This window comes from Papilio xuthus, unplaced genomic scaffold (genome assembly GCF_000836235.2).
Source record: "Papilio xuthus unplaced genomic scaffold, Pxut_1.1 DF828258.1, whole genome shotgun sequence".
Classification (NCBI taxonomy): Eukaryota; Metazoa; Arthropoda; class Insecta; order Lepidoptera; family Papilionidae; genus Papilio; species Papilio xuthus.
In genome coordinates, this window is record NW_013530391.1 from 1,037,756 (window position 1) to 1,054,684 (window position 16,929).

The window sequence follows — 16,929 nt, forward strand, 5'->3', positions numbered from 1 at the left end:
TATAAAATGATACTTCCTTAGCAAACATCATGAAGCAAACATTTTCGTTCTCATTTGCCAATTTGGCGTAATATTTCAAAACTCTCGCACTGAGACACAAGTTATCGTGTTACACTTTCATATCAAATTCTCGGATGTGACTCCGTTAAAGTTCTTTATAACTAATGAGAACTCGACGGACTATGATAGTGTCAAATTGTCTTGAAATGACGAACACAGACCGTAATTAAGATTGTAGGTGTCTATTAAAATTGGCATAGGGCCTATCTCTGTGAGTATATCTTTGAGGAAGCTCATGTTGAAGCTACTTACTAATTACTTATAAAGAAGTTTAAATAAAGCATCATGGTATCACACTGCTAGTATGTATAATTACAAATCATAAGTCAATCACAATTTGAAGACAAAACTATTGATGCATTGCATGCCTACATTGATGGCATCAACAAAAACTGCTTTGTACTATCAAGTAGGCATCTCCTAACAATAAATTAGATATGTGACAACCCTAGACACGTTCACCATAACATTACAAGCGTTAAGATACATTATAGTAAAATATATCGATGTTCGTGTACCGTAAAAACGTTACCGCATTTCACAGAGACGACAATGACAGATGCTCGGAGATAGCACTGAATGAAATCATGTTTATGTGAATCGTTTTGTATCAGAAGGCAAAAGAATTTATACCGATAAAAATGCGAATTCTCCATAAAGAACGAATCAGGGATTCCCTTAGTGTAGATTTTTACAAGATAAACAAAGGCACCAAATAAGTAATCATTTAACGACTTTGTAATTGGCACTTATCAACTGTATACCATTATTCCGGTTACTTGTAGTAAAACCTTAAAAATAACACGTTAACGTTACGAGCAACGTAATGATTTTGTAAGATATTCGTTGGATAACTGCAACGAATTACGTTTCAGTCGTCGATTTTATTAACAACTGTGTTTGAGTTCTACTTTTTTAAGCATTTACGTAACAGTTCAAAAACAACGTTACAAACTTGTTTTTAATACACATTACAATTCGTATACGAAAAATATAGTTACCTATGAAATTATACATTGGTTTGCATATTTCAAAATCTTTATCGTTATCTACTCTTTTCATAGAAGGGATGATTATAACGGATTGAAAGTGACTACAGAAATGAGATAGAACTTACGCCATCTTAACACACAATACAAAGCTGTGTTAATCAGGTAACCAAATCTTTCTTCCAAATTATCTCTTGCGTTATAAAGCATAGTACAAAAGTAAGAAACTTTCAACTGTAGTTAGATACTAAATTATAATATGTTATATAACATTTTATAATCGGGATGTCCATGAAGTAAAAATGAATACGTTATGACGTAGGAGATGTAAATCGAACGCAGTGTCAAATGCACGAGAAATAAAGAAATCGTGATCGGAATATATGATGAACTGCGCATACAACAAGAATATTAAACACGTGTCCTTCGAGCTTTGAACCTTTCCCCTGTCGCATGTTGTATTTGACATTGCAGTTAAATTCAATGCACTTTTATGCCAAGCCCAAAAAACAGAAAACAACTAGCTACACTTCTTTGTACTGCTTGTTCATGTACCATATATTATAAATGCAAAAGTTTACTTGGATGTTTTTTAGAAGATTTGTTCAGAACTGCTCAATGGATCTCTATGAAATTTGGCACAGATGTAGAACATAGTGTAGAAGAATACATAGGCTACTTATTAAGTTTTTTTTTAATTCAGCACAGACGGAATCTCGGGCGACAGCTTGTTTAGAACGTAAACAACTTAAGACATTATACAAGATGAATATGCGTGCGAAAGACCGTTGCTTTTTATTAAGCTTATTTTGCATATCTTTAAAGTACACAAGCTTCACGGGAAACCCCAACAATACTATTTTCCTAGAAGAGGAATTCAAAACCTTGCACTCAGAAAATGAAAAACTGAGACGTAACAGCCATCGTATATTTTAAACTGAAAGAAAAGCAACCATAAAGAGAATGCTAAAGTTTGTATCTGTAATGCACATCTACGACAATTTTTAATAATAATGAAGTTTAAAACCGTTCTAATAATTTCTCAAATACATATTCAATGAAACATTAGAAAGAATTTGTATTTTAGACTAATTTATCCTAATGACTTGGAACGAAGAACTTTAAATTCATTCAGAAGAATGAAAATGCAATCAGCTGTTGAGCCTGCAATCTAGACCGTAATGCACAAAGACTTTTCTATTAGCAACTATTTGTAAATTTCAGTCGTAAAATGTGTTCAATATTATTTCTTCGAATATCTATTTAATAAGAGTTTCGAAAGCCACTGCTCTTAAATATTAATCAAAGGATATCTTATCGTTTCAAGTGCTCGTCGTTATTTAAATTTATGCTTGAAATATCATATAAGTCATTGCTATGCGGTTTTAGGAATTTTATTTTGGACTTGCCAACTTAAAAATTGTAAAATCTTCTTCCAAATCCTATCTCAATATCCATAAATCGAAGATTGATTTTAAATGTACAAATCATATTCAATTACTTCACTTCCTTCGTCTAAATATCAATAAATCTAGTATCATTTAGTAATTCATTAATATTTATTTGTAAAATATTATGCATCTATTTTTCTTAAACGCTGTTCTTAAAAAATGAGGTCGCTGTTCATACGGTATTCAGTACCGTTAGTTCAATTTGTTTGGACATATAAATTTGGAAATATGTAACATGCATACTTCGGGTAAAGGTATGGTGCTCTAATTTTAAGACACACATAAGTTTACCGTTTATTTCTACAATATTACAATCACTGAGGAATATAGGATGATAGCGTCAGGTAAAATAATATTTTTGTCTCTTCTCGTCCGCTTTGTCTGCTTCCCTTATTAATTTCTACTTTACTCTGTGTATACCTACCATGTTAAATCATATCATCTAAAAACTTAAAAGTTTCGATTCCCAAAAATATCCCAATGTCATCAGATGTCCGTTAACAAAATGTTTTGTAGAACTTTATGTCATCACGCACTGACGTAGATAAAATGGCTGACGTAAAGCCGGTTTTAAGTAGAAATGTGCGATTATATCTTTAACCATATGGCTGTTTCATTGCCTTTCTTTATTTTGTTTTAAAGAACAAATATATTTCTTCTAAAATAATACTCAAAGTTGTCAGAAATGTTGAAAACAAAAGCTCTTTGGCTGGTGACTACATTAAATTAAGAGGTTACTTGTAAAAGAATCTTCAAACAGAAATACTGATAACCTTTTGACCGCCGGTGGTGCCACTTTTTCCTTGTCTGACCTTATTTAGCATAACGCATTGAGACTGTAAAAAACAGCACCAAAATAGGTAGGAGTATACTTCTCATTAAAAGTTGATCATATTTAAGATCGAATTTCCAGCTTTAATTAATAGCAATGCACGAATTTCGTAAAGGTGAATGCATTAAGGAATGCCAGTCTCTGTCGGAGCGGAATAATGAAGGGTTTCGACTTTTCCCCGTCGTAAGTAGGACACGTTTACTTACTCTAATGATGCAAAGCGAGCAACGGACGTGCTTTATTCTATTCCCTAAGACATTGTTAGCAGCTGGTTACGTTCTTAACGTTATTGTATAATTTACTAGGATAAAATTTAGAGTATTGTACCTAAAGAATAGATAGAATATTTTTACAGTACTTTTTCGTATATACTTGGTTTAAAAAAAATGCAAATATTAACTAAAACTATGCAAATGCGTTAACTACTATTTTAAGGCTTCTTGATTTATTTAGTATTGTTTAGAGGGAGAGAAATAAAAAATAACTATTGCCTCTTATCGGACGTTATATTCTACAGTTTTTTTAAAGTTATCCTCATCTATTTAATCAAATTTCATTCAACCCAAGTAAAAACAAATTTGAAAGGAAGGTAAAAAAAATACAATTTCAAGAAAATTGGCTATTGTGGCTTGCTTTACAAAATTTTGTCTTAATTAACAAGACAATACATTCATTTATTCAGGCCCATCTCCCTCGAGACATCGTAACGACCGCCTTGTAAAACAAATTTATTCTTAAGACGGAGTTTTGACGAAAGCCTCGAAGCTTATTCATATTGATAAGGAACTGAGAAGCGGAATTTCCACTTCAACTTACATCTTGTCCGCTTGAGCTGAGTCCTTAAAACCTTAATTTCACAAACAAACAGCTCAAATACGACAAAAAAGCACTTTGTTGTCGTGTAAACTTGATTTTTTCACAATTGGCGACATCGCACAGCACCCACGTCACACAGAAATGACATTGAACTTTGTCACACACCACATTAAATTAAATTTAGAATGTTAAAGTTAGATGTTTTAGTTCATAACCTTAGAATCGGGTTTTTTCTTGAATAATGCGCGCGCGCAATGACATTAACAGTCGTCGGTGGCGAGGGCACAGACCCCAGTGGCGTGGAGCCAGCCGCGAGCGTCGTCGGCTGAGACACGAGTACCGTTGCTCCGAGAGTGGGAGCGAGGTCGAGCACCAGCCGGCAGGCTTTGACATTTCCAAGTTATTTCGTTACTTCATTGCGACCGACATGACTTGCCTTTGTTATTGTTGGCATAGATCTGTAACAAGATCTTACTAACCTTCGACTAAACGCATACGAAAAAACAGATAAATACGTGACTGAAATGCAAAAACTTGTTTTAGACATTCACGGAAAATAGAGCCTATAATAAAGTCCACAGCTTCGCTCTTAGGAAAACATAGATTTTTTTTATTAGAAAACTTGGACTAAACAAAAACTTAAAATATAATAATTGTAAACAATATGCTGTCTGAACATTAAGACACATTAAGACCTAAGGGAACCAATATCTGACGAGCGTGTAGACGAAAATGCTTTTTGAAAAATCTCGAGAGGATTGGACCAGTATACAGTAAAAAATCTTTGAAAGACCGTCGATACTGATCGGAGAAGCTTTCCAAATTTCGTATTTTTGTATTAGTCTAGGAATTTTCATTCTTTTATAAAGATTTAGGAGCCACAAAACTTTATTGCTTAAAACTTGAAAGAATAAATGGTTTTCTTCTTAAACTTATTCAATCACAAAATTCTATTTAAAAATGTTAAGAATCCACAAAATGCTAAAAAGGAGTATTGATAGGAAAAAATTGAACACAACTCGCGGCAAATTTGCGTATCTCATGGAAAGTTAGATAACAAGCAGTGAAGAACTTGCTTGGATTTTTGCCCCCTCACAAATTGCTTTCGCATTGAATTCGCACAAAGACATCGAGTTGGATCTTTCCATCTTACTGACGTATTCTGTTTTAGATTCAATCGGACTAAGTCGTATATATTTTATATTACGTATACTTTTGAAAATAATCTTCATTGCGTTTCCATAAAATGCTATTATGTTTTATAAAAATAAAATTCTTTTATTTTCAAGTTGTGCCGAGATGTTTTCTACGACTTTTTAATGTTGGTCGTCATATCCTTGAACAGTATCCAAGATTATAAATAGCTATTTCATTTTCTAATTAACAATATAAGTAATTTAAAATAGTCCCAACTTAATTCCAAAATACGGAAAATCGGTGGAATTTTTGCGAAATAAATTTATTCCACATCATTCCGCGTCTTCAGGCGCCTAAATGCCTGTCAAACTTGCATTAACCGTTTCAAATCATTGGAAACAGTTTGACAAAGGCTCCAAACTATTCGTAGCACTGCTACCGGCTTCGAATGATTGATGCGGAGACGCAAATGTTCCTGACAGGGGGGCACGTATTTAATATTAATACTGTCACACATTGTACGAATGACAAGATTGATAGAACAAGTTTCGGCAGAATATTGTGCGCTTTAGGCACATTGTGATTTATTTGAGAAGTGACAGAAGAAAAAAATGCCGATTTTTCCTATAATTTTATATCACCTAGTACGAATGTGAGAACGTTTTTGTAACGTCATTGACAACATTTGGATTAAAATTTACGCAGCACCTCTACCGGGCGTAAAAAAATGTTCAAAGAAATTTTATCAATGCAGCATATTCCCAGCTTTCTGCTATTGAACTTTCCTCTATTTTTTTTTAAATATTACAATTGGAACTCGTCCACCATTTTGTTTACGTATAAGACATTTGTTGATATAATTGCCAGTTATTCGAACGTCCAGAGCTGGACGCGTTCGAAACGATTACGCAGGTATTCACGCCGCTTTACCGCTCACTTCCAAGATTTATTAGCCATTGAAGCGTATCTCTAGCCCGACCGTACACCGTGATAATAATGATAAATTTACAACCGATTGCTTCTTTTTTATATAACTGACTAATAGCGTTCCTTTTGAGTCAGACAGGATTGTACAAAACGATGGTATCCTGACAAATTGAACTATCGCAACTAAAATTACATTGCAACTCTTTCTCCTATTTCTCGTTTAAAAATGTACAATTAATTCTCACAGAATAAAACAGATGCTTTGACTGACTGGAATAAAAACATAAAACCTGCATACAAAGTTCCGTGCCTTTTGAATTCAACACGAGTTTATAAAACCACGTCTAAAATTCTGACGTACGTTAACAATAGTTGTAGCGTACGTATACTTTCATTATCTCTATCACACTTTTCATATTTTAGAGAGAGACAGATATAACATGATTATGGATGCAAATTCCAACAACTACTTAATAGTCCACGGACAAGACGACTCGTGAGAAAATGGCTTACAATCATCCGAGCGTTGAAGAATTTCAATTATAAAATTATGTTCGTTCCTTCTTTAATGTTCACCTGGAACTATTCAGAGACCTCTATATATGGTATTCTTTATGGTTATTTACATAAAAAAAAAAATTACCATCCTTAACATGGACATGTCTTTTTAAGGATCAATATTGCTTTTTATATAAGAAAGACTGGCAGATACATTATCAAATTTGAAAAATAAAAAGAGATAAATAAGAAAATAATAAAGAAAACAAAAGATTCTTCATATAAATAAAGTAAATACAAGTCAAACGTTAGTTTTCTGTAGAGTTTTTAATACTAATTGTTCGTGCTTTATTGACGGACATGTCTTTAGCCGCGCGTAACATCGGGGACAATGCCGACTATGATTTATGACTTAGGTTTATAGCGATGTGTCAAGATTTCTTTTTATCACGAAAAATTCTGTAGTAAGACTTTTTGTTGATCTGTTACGGTTAAAGCAGATATTGCGTATAATGTTTAGATTCGAATACAAGAATATTAGTGAAATTAGACAAAAATATCTAATGTTATTTTCTAAAGTCATAAACAATTCCAATACATGAGAAATCGATATTAATTTGTTTTTACAGAAAAAATAAATCTGTCATTTTTAAGTAATTCACATAGGTAAGGGTGGAGTCGTGTACTGCCGGACGACACCCACTTTCCTGATATCAGTCAAACAGAAAGCATTAAATTAACAAAAACAAAATTAAAAAACATAAAAATGTTGAAATAAATAATGGCTCAAGTTAAATTCGGTTTAAAAAGTATTAATGGAATCGAAAGCAAAAATACCAAATGCATTAAAACTGCGTCAACATTAGCTTGCAAGTTGCACAATAACAGGAAGTTTATCGAAGCAAAGTCCAAGTGCTCCTACTGCTACATCGGAACTTAGTCTGCAACAGCAAAGTAATCAAAACCAAGTAAACAGCTGCCCCGGGCGTCTTAGCTTCAATGTAATACAAATTGTACTTCTATTTTGAAACATTTGAAATTAAGATATCTCTGTTTATTTTTTAGAAAACCGGTTCTACTCTAACTTTTATTTGCTTTATCTGCATACATGTGGATAATCTGTTATTATCTATGTGTATACATTATTTATTGCTTTATCTGTATACACATGATAATCTGTTATTGAAGCATTTTAAATTAGATGAAAACGTCTTAAAATAAATATCGTTCATGATATAAGATTTTATAAAACAATCTACACTTATTGTTTTAATAAGGCTGTGCTTTGTTTATATTTATGTTTTAAAGTATTATTTAATCGTTCTTCCCACGCATTTATTTGTCTTAATTGTTACTCAGACTAAAGACAACTGAATTCCAGTTACAACTCGTCATACCTGCTTATTTAATCTCTAAAAGAAATCGTTAAACAGACGAGTATGACACAAGTGTATTCCATCGAAAGCGGCAATACATGTTTCGTGCGAATACCCTCAGAACGAGAAGAAGGTTGACTTATTTAAAAGAAAATTTACACCATCATCTTCAATATTTTATACAAAAATTGTCTCTTGTTTGATAGTACGATGATTTCTGTTGACAAGGATATTCATTTGTATATTCATTTATCATCAGCTCACTATACGTCCCAACCGAGGGGCTCGGAGCCTACCTTAAATCAAGGGTGACTAGGCCATAGTCAACCACGCTGGCCCAGTGTGGGTTGGTTGACTTCACACATATCTTTGAATTTATTCTCGGATATGTGCAGATTGCATCACGATGTTTTCCTTCACCGTAAGAACGTCGGATAAATGTACATATGTAAATCGGGAATCGTAAAACACATTGGTACATGACGGGATTCGAATCCAAGACAGCAGTCAAGTGTCCACCCTGGGCTACCGACGCTTTCTATATTTTATCTCATTAGTATATTACTGTGGTATATGGTACAGTAAATATATTATTCTTTTAGTATTGCTTTTTAATGTAAATTAAAGTTGTAATGCCTTACAAAACTCAGACAGCGTTACAATTACACTTTAGCTTACATATCTCGAACCTTTTATCGCATGCTGAAATTAGACATTACCAGAAATCATTATTGAAGTATGATTATGCGTCGGCTTCCGAAATGCGATCTTAACAAATAAAACTATAATAAAATCTCCGGCGCGTGGTAAAAGGACTACAACGCGCATTTAACTATAAAAATTGTCTAGCTAATTTCTTTGGAATAATACAAGTAGTATTTTATCATTTTTTTCTTTAATCTCTTTTTTATATAGCTTATCTACAATTATTACTGACAGATGACAGCTGATAACGTCACTGTGACAGTACAATTGACACTTGTTTTGGCAATTAGTTCTTGTAGGGGAGGATAAACAAAAATTTAAAGTAAAATCTGCCGTTTGTGTTTTAATCTTTTTCTTTGCTATAGCTTAGATGTAAAGTTATTTTACGTTTTAAAATAATCTTTTAGAAGTTAGTGAACGTGGTTAAGAAAAGAAGCTGCAATAGTATGATGATTACTTATTGTGTTTTGTGTTAAAGCTTCAATCATTACAGTTCTTTATTTATAAAGTTCATAACATATATACGAAAATGTCGGCGTTATTAACAGCTGATTGGTTTCATCTAGATTCATACTACAGGTATGTTTACAATGATTTTAATTTCAACACAAATCTCACTATTTAATTCTTTAAATTGCTACTTTATCTTAGTTTGGTATTGCTATATACCTACAATATTTATATCTCAGACTATTAACTAAATAACTACAACTATTGTATTGTATTGCTGATGTCCATGGGCGTCGTTGAACACCTCGGTGTTCCCGCTGCTCGTTTGCCCCCTTCTGTTATAAAAAAAAAACTGTAGGTAATGTCGAACAACTATTATTTTGTGGCATAATGTCATTTTGATGAATTGTCATTATATTTTCAGAAAGTTCGATCTATACACCATGGTGTGGTCTATGGATGAAGGCTTGGGTACAATGGTAGTCAGTGGTGCACCATATGGGGGCCCCATTGCTGTAGTCAGAGATAGGAAACAATTTGTACAGATTGCCACAACTGTTAAGCCTGTTATAACTATATATAACTGTGTTGGAAATGTTATGTCCAAGATTTTGGTATGTATGTATTTTATAGTGGACCTCCACTGTTGTATACCCACCATACCACAAATATCACACTTACCAAATCCCCCAATCCGACCCCTAACATCACACACCACAAAAAAACGAGGTACCTACAATGCTCCTTAACAGGTGTTTCCCATATTGACTTACTAAAATTTATCTTCACTTCCCCATACCTCCAATACAATGTACTAACCTTCTATAATTGTATTAAGATCATGGTTCTATTATTTTGGTACCTTGTTATTTAACTAAAGTTTCCTAATGTTTCAGTGGAATAGTGGAGTACTTATACATATGGGTTGGTCTGATGCGGAGCAACTGCTTTGTGTACAAGAAAGTGGGGATGTTCTCATTTATGACATGTTTGGCGCCTATCAGAAGACATTTAGTTTGGGTCAGGAAGTCAGGGATACAAAGGTAAGCTATTTATACTGCATTATATCTTATAAGAATTGAAACCATAGGATGCTATGCTAATAAATATATACTTGCAACTTAATATTTGTTTTCCACAATCATGCACATAAAATAAAAGAAATTAGCTTTCCCGTATGTAAAGCACACATAAAAAATAATAAACAATCATTTTAGAGCAGATCATGTTAGTTGATTACTGATTTTATGGTCAATTTGACCATATATATTATGACATTCTTTATTTTCAGGTGTGTAAAGCTCAGCTATTTCCCAATCCTCATGGGATTGGTCTAGCTGTGATAACATCAACAAATCGCATGTTTCTAGTCAGCAATGTATCTGATCCTAAAATAAGATCTGTGCCAGACTTGCCCAGTAAGTATTTTACATTTTATGAATTGCCAGAGTATGCTTACTATCAACTGTAAGATAAAAACATATATTTTACTATAAACTTGTAAAACATTATTTGCAATGTAAATATGAATACAATAGCAATTTTACAAATATTATGATCGCAAATGCTTAGATGGATGGATTGATGTTTGTTAGAAAATATCTCCAGAATGGCTCCGTAATGGAAGAACACATATGTTTTTTACTTACACGCGAACAGAGTTACGGGCGACAGCTATTCAAGTTTCTATGTTTACAACATTTCGCTTATAATTTGGTACAATGTATAAATATAGTTTTGCAATATTACAGGAGCAAATGACCCTATAAGCTCTTGGTGTGTGCTGAGTTCTGGACAGCGGAGTGGATCTTCCATGATCGGTTTCCTTGTTTGTAGAGACAAGGAAATTTACAAGTGTCAACTCGGAGAGTCTGTTGCTGTTTTGATGGTAAATAGCATTTTCCTTTCTCAAAGTTATTTTGTAGTAGTCATTATTTAGTCCACACTAGCGTAAATCTAATGCGTATTTTGTGTATATTAAATATTAATTTTTAGGGTTCCGTACCTCCAGAATAAAAAAAAAATCGGAACCCTTATAGGATCACTTTGTTGTCCATCCATCTGTCAAGACCTTTTTTATGACATCTTTTATGGGTTTACAGATGGGTTGTTTTTATTTATTTGATATAGCCTGTTCTATTCACATTAAAAAAAATATCTACAAAAGTTAAGTGGTTTAAAGGGTTTTTCAACTTTGGTGCAATACTTATTTTTAGCGTCCAGAGATTCAAAATGCATACACTCAGATACTAACAATAGTGCCATCACAAAATGGCCGCCACGTTGCTCTATTCACGGACTCTGGAGTTTTATGGATTGGATCTTCTAACTTCAAGACCAAATACTGTGAGATTGATACGGGATATTTTAAACAACCAAAGGAATTAGTATGGTTAGTTGTATTTGTGATTAATATATTTTTTTTTATTAGGAAGACAGACTTATGAAAACAATTGTAATAATTTTTTTCAAACTAGCTGTCGCCTGCGGCTCGATCTGCGAGGGAATAAAAAATACTTAATTAGTAGCCTATGTTCTCCAGACTATGTTCTACATCTAAGCCAAATTTCAGTGAGATCCGTTAAGCTGTTCTGGAGATACTTTCAAACAAACATCCATCCATCCATCCGCATTTATAATATTAGTAAGAAGTAAGTTTTTGTTGTTAAAGTTTGGAAATGTTACAAGTTACTAAATTAGAAGTATTTTTACAGTATTAATACATTTTTTTATATTTTTTCTAAAATAAAAATAGGAATGATGTGTTTTTTCAAGATATTTGACAATTTCAGGTGTGGATCACAAGCAATAGTCGGCCATTGGGATGATATGATGTATGTGTATGGCTTTAACGATACAGTTGTGTCATATCCTTATGATGGACCATTCCATATCATTCCGGAGATGGATTGTGTCCGAGTGATCTCTGAAATGACACATGAATTGATACAAAAAGTACCTGTTGTTGTGGATAAGATACTCAGAATTAACAGCACAGCGCCTGGATGTTATCTACTTGAAGCATCTAAACAATTCCAGGTAGGAAAATACTAATATTTAGTTATAAAGTTTAATTATGATGTTTTACTATGATATATCTACTTTAACTGTGGGTTTCTGACACTAAAGTACCCGTTTAAAATGCAGATTTTGATGTCAGAAACTCACGTTTAGGAATCTTAATGACATAGGGAAATTAAACAAGATTTATTCACGAGTTATAACCACTCATAGACGTTAATTGGTTACTAAGAGGTAGGTATTAGTGTACATTTAAATCACGTAGCGAGTTCATTAAAAAATAGTTGTGTGATTGAATGTATTAGAAGATTCTTATTAGGAATACTGATTCTAGAAACGAAGCCACAGAGCAGACGAATACATCCGTCTTGTGAAACCAGATTTAGCGAACGCTGTACAAGATTGTATCGACGCGGCGGCTTTCGAATTCAGTCCTGATGTTCAGAAGATGCTGATCAGAGCAGCACAGTTCGGCAAAGGATTTATATTGGATCCAGTGCTGACTGACCATTATGTGAAGACCTGTCGCTGGTTGAGGGTCCTGAATGCGATACGTGATCCCAAAGTGGCTATTCCACTTACTTTCTTCCAGTATCCTTTTATTTGTCTATACTAATGCTAGCTGTCGCCCACGACTGTGTCCGCGCTGAATTAAAAAATAGTAGCCGATTCTCAGACCTACTGAATATGCATATAACATTTTATAAAAATCATTAAAGACATTTCGGGGTATGGTAACTAATATTGTGATACGAGAATTTTATAAATAAAACGAATAAAGAGGAAAAATTTGAAAGTTTGTTTGCGTTAATTAGGCACCGAAACTACTAAACGGATTTGAAAAATTCTTTCACTGATGGGAAGCTACACTATATTTATTGCTAGATTTTTTATTAATTCCGCAAATACGAAGTCGTGGACAACTGCTACAGGTAATAAAGTATTATAATGAAATCGTATTGTCATACATTTCTTGGTATATTGTTTTGTTCAAGAGCGAAATTATATACTTAAAGTGCGTCACTCTTGTTGAACAATTTCACGATTTACTTATGTACATTTATTATGCCACTTAAATTGTTGTAGAACCTTCAATGTATCATCTATTAATGCAAAATGTACCTTAGCACAATGGAATAGAGTTCAGAACTTAGGTGAGCGAATACTCCTGGACCGCTTGATATGGCGTCGACTGCATTGCCTCGCTACACACATCGCATCATACCTGCAGCTCAAGGATGGACAGACCAGAGTACTCTCACATTGGGCATGTTACAAAGTAAGTTCTTTGTTAATAAACTGTTCCGCACTCAGAGTTAATTCTTTAAGTGGTGGTATTGTGAGAAATCTAATCAAGCCTCACTAAGTCACCAAATTACGACTAAGTGCGGTAATTAATCAATAAAATCGATATTGTATGTGCATAGCTTCATATGGTCAATACGATTTTTTTTTGTTAAAATATAATAGCTATTGTTTATTTGAATCAGGTAACACAGCCTCATTTGGACAACGAGAGTGCAGCGCGAGAGATCGGCGAGAAATTACGCAACGTACCCGGCATTTCTTACGCTACCATCGCTATGAAAGCCGCGGAGAAGGGAAGAAAAGCACTCGCGATAAAGGTAAGAACAAATCTTCATAAACATAAAAAATAATTTGTTTTTGTCTTCTTTAGTTGATTCTAGTTTAAATTATTATATACTAGCTGCCGCCCGCACCTCCTTACGCGCAGAATTAAAAAAAAAACAATGTGTTCTTCCAAACTATGTTATCTATGAAATATTTCATCGAGATCCGTTGAGCTGGTCTGGAGACACCTTGTATCGAGCATCCATCCATCCATCCATATAAATAATCCATAAAGCTGTGAAAGTCTCTCCATGTATGGTGTGTAGATCCTGGAGTACGAGCGGTCGCGGGCGCTGCAGGTGCCGCTCCTGCTGGCGCTGGGCGAGGGCGGGGCCGCGCTGCGCCGAGCCTGCGCCGCCGCAGACACAGACCTCGTGCATGTCGTGCTGCTACATCTCAAGGACAACATGAGCAAACACGACTTCGAGGTTACTTCCGCTTTTATCCCAAAAATATACTTCTCTCACTCACTGACTTCCTCTCGTCTTCATTTACTGTAAGTTTACGTAAGGCTCAAAAATCAAAAGCCGTGGCATGAATGAGTAGTCTTAATAAATAGAGAATTCGGAATCTTACCAAAACTTGGAACATCGATATTTCGTATTTCTTCGTTGCAAAGGATGAAAAAAAATAGTTCAAAAAAATGAAGTCACCATATACCCCCAGATGACCATCCGTGGTTTCCCTCTCGCGCAAGCTTTATACCTGAAGTACTGCGCGGGACACAACCGGGAAGCGCTGCGCAAGGTCCTGGTGCAGGAAGACAACTTCCCCGGACAGGCCGCCACACACATACGTGATGCCATCGACAGCACCAACCCCGGCAGTGTTGAAGCCTCGCTCATATCTGCTAGAGAATGCTATAAAAAGGCTAAGAATGATTTAGGTAAGTGCCTACCTAGCAAAGATTACATTACCCTTAGTGCAGATTTAAAGCGAAAAATCTACACTAAGAGTTTCTTTGTATACACAATTAAATAAAATTACAATTGAATGTCTAATTCTAGTAAAGACATAAAATGCATAATAAAAAGCCGTTCATTTTTCAGTTATTCTGTGAGTAAAAAAAGTGTACGTTTGTCTCTTAAGCGTTTATAAAGTACTGGACAAATTTTAATAAAACTTTGTCAGGATATTGTTAAGATATCAGAGAAGGTTTTGCAATTAAATAAATGGCATGTCAGGTGTGTCAATATGCGAGGAGCTGCGTAAGTTGTGCAAGCAGCAGTCCAGCCTGCAGGAGACGTACGGCGCAAGCTTCGTCGGCCTCTCCCTGCACGATACTGTGAAGAAACTCCTCGACCAGGGAGAAGTCAAACTCGCGGATAAACTCAGATCTGAATACAAAATGCCTGATAGAAGGTATGTTAAGTGAATTTAATGATCGCCATAGAAAGCAAAGCAGCCGATTTATATTTTTGTTTTATAGAGAATAAAATGTAAATCGTAAAACATTATTCTTAACAAAGAATGTAATCTTTTTATTATTCAAGATTATATTTTTTAAATTTTATTTATTTTATATTGTTAGCAAGAAAATCCGACACTGTGCCGGTGTACTGGCGCAACACTAGCCTTATTGAATTGTCGACATTTATGTCCCCTCACTAATCATTCTGACACTGGACTTTGTAATTAAAGCGCGCCATTCGCGCTAAAGGATTCTAATTAATAATATCTAAAAATATTCATATTCAGTAGTTTTGAGAATCGGCTATTTTTTTTTCTCGCGCGGACAGAGTCGCGGTCGTCAGCTAATAAAATCTTAAATCACAATGTATTTTCCAGATATTGGTGGCTTCGTATCCTGACATTGGCTGAAAGACAAGACTGGACGGAACTGGATCGATTTTCTAAATCCAAGAAATCGCCAATCGGCTTCGAGCCGTTTGTCGACGCTTGCCTTAAGTATGATAACAAAGACGAAGCTCTCAAATATCTGCCCAAATGCAAAGACGATATTAAAGTCAAATACTATGTTAAAGCTGGGTAAGTTACCTATTATCATCAGCCTGTCTCAAGAGCGTCGGTGGCTCAGGGGTTAAACATTTGACTTGCAATTTGCAGGTCTTGGGTTAGAATCCCGCCTTGTACCAATGTGTTTTTCGATATACATTCAACGTTCTCATAGTGAAGGAAAACATCGTGACAACAAGCTGTACATATCTGAGAAGAAATTCAGATATGTGTCAAGTTGACCAATATGGTTGACCTTGTCACCACTAACTTAGGGTAGGCTCCGAGTTCCTCAGTGGGGATGTATAGTTAGCTGATGATGATCAGCCTTTTTCTGCCCACTGCTGGACTAAGGCCTTTCTCTCATGCCTTCCTCAATAGTCCTATAACTATGTTAATGACTAGCTGTTGCCGGTGAATTCGAATCTACTATAAATACTTCTCGGTAAAATTCAATTATTTGTAAATTAAGTGTAATTTTTCATTATCATTTTACTTTTCAGTTTTTACGAGGAAGCTGCACGCGTTGCTTTCGAACAGAAAGATAAAAGCGCATTAATATTCGTACAGAGCAAATGTCCGCTGCGGGACTCCAGTCAGCACGCCACCATAGCAGCGCTGTTAGAACAATTAAACAAAAAATAAAACATTTTATAGGTTATTTTATAAGTTTCAATATGTACCAGACTTATATCGATTATAAAATCAATTTATACTCATTGAAATGTATAATTTTCAAAAGAAATTTAACGTAAGTAAAACTTTCTTGCAATATAATTTTAAATTAATTTATGCTTTGTGATAATGAAATAAAAAAATACGATGTTTTTTAGTAATTAGGTTATTTATGAAAATAAAACAATAAATATGCAATGGCATGCTCAGTTTTGGCTTTATTTATATCATATTTGTATTTCGTATCTTAATATCTTACAACATGCATTGCAAATACAATTCTAAAGTAGCGAGATAGCTACATTTAAGACCCTTTTCCACTAACAAAGTTGTTAATTGAAAGGTAAAACTCGTCTATAGAAATCTTCTGGGATTTTGTAGTAATAATGCTGCATAAAATTGGT

The 16,929-nt window shown here is 34.4% G+C and overlaps 2 protein-coding genes across 2 annotated transcripts in view; one reads left to right on the forward strand and one right to left on the reverse strand.

Moving 5' to 3' along the window:
* LOC106113477 (chaoptin) overlaps positions 1 to 4,432 on the reverse strand; it is a 35,249-nt gene extending 30,817 nt beyond the window's left edge. Inside the window, 1 exon segment of the mRNA NM_001312578.1 lies at positions 4,149 to 4,432. The gene's annotated coding sequence lies outside the window, so the exon portion shown is untranslated.
* A 4,673-nt stretch (positions 4,433 to 9,105) lies between these two features.
* On the forward strand, positions 9,106 to 16,606 carry Vps16A (vacuolar protein sorting 16). Its single transcript, XM_013306335.1, has 15 exons — positions 9,106 to 9,370; positions 9,666 to 9,855; positions 10,138 to 10,284; positions 10,533 to 10,659; positions 10,993 to 11,129; positions 11,458 to 11,633; positions 12,034 to 12,280; positions 12,597 to 12,853; positions 13,403 to 13,541; positions 13,753 to 13,887; positions 14,161 to 14,322; positions 14,561 to 14,780; positions 15,079 to 15,256; positions 15,683 to 15,883; positions 16,354 to 16,606. Exons 1-15 carry the CDS (start codon positions 9,321 to 9,323, stop codon positions 16,493 to 16,495), a joined length of 2,508 nt encoding a protein of 835 aa, XP_013161789.1. The 5' UTR covers positions 9,106 to 9,320; the 3' UTR covers positions 16,496 to 16,606.
* Positions 16,607 to 16,929: the final 323 nt, after the last annotated feature.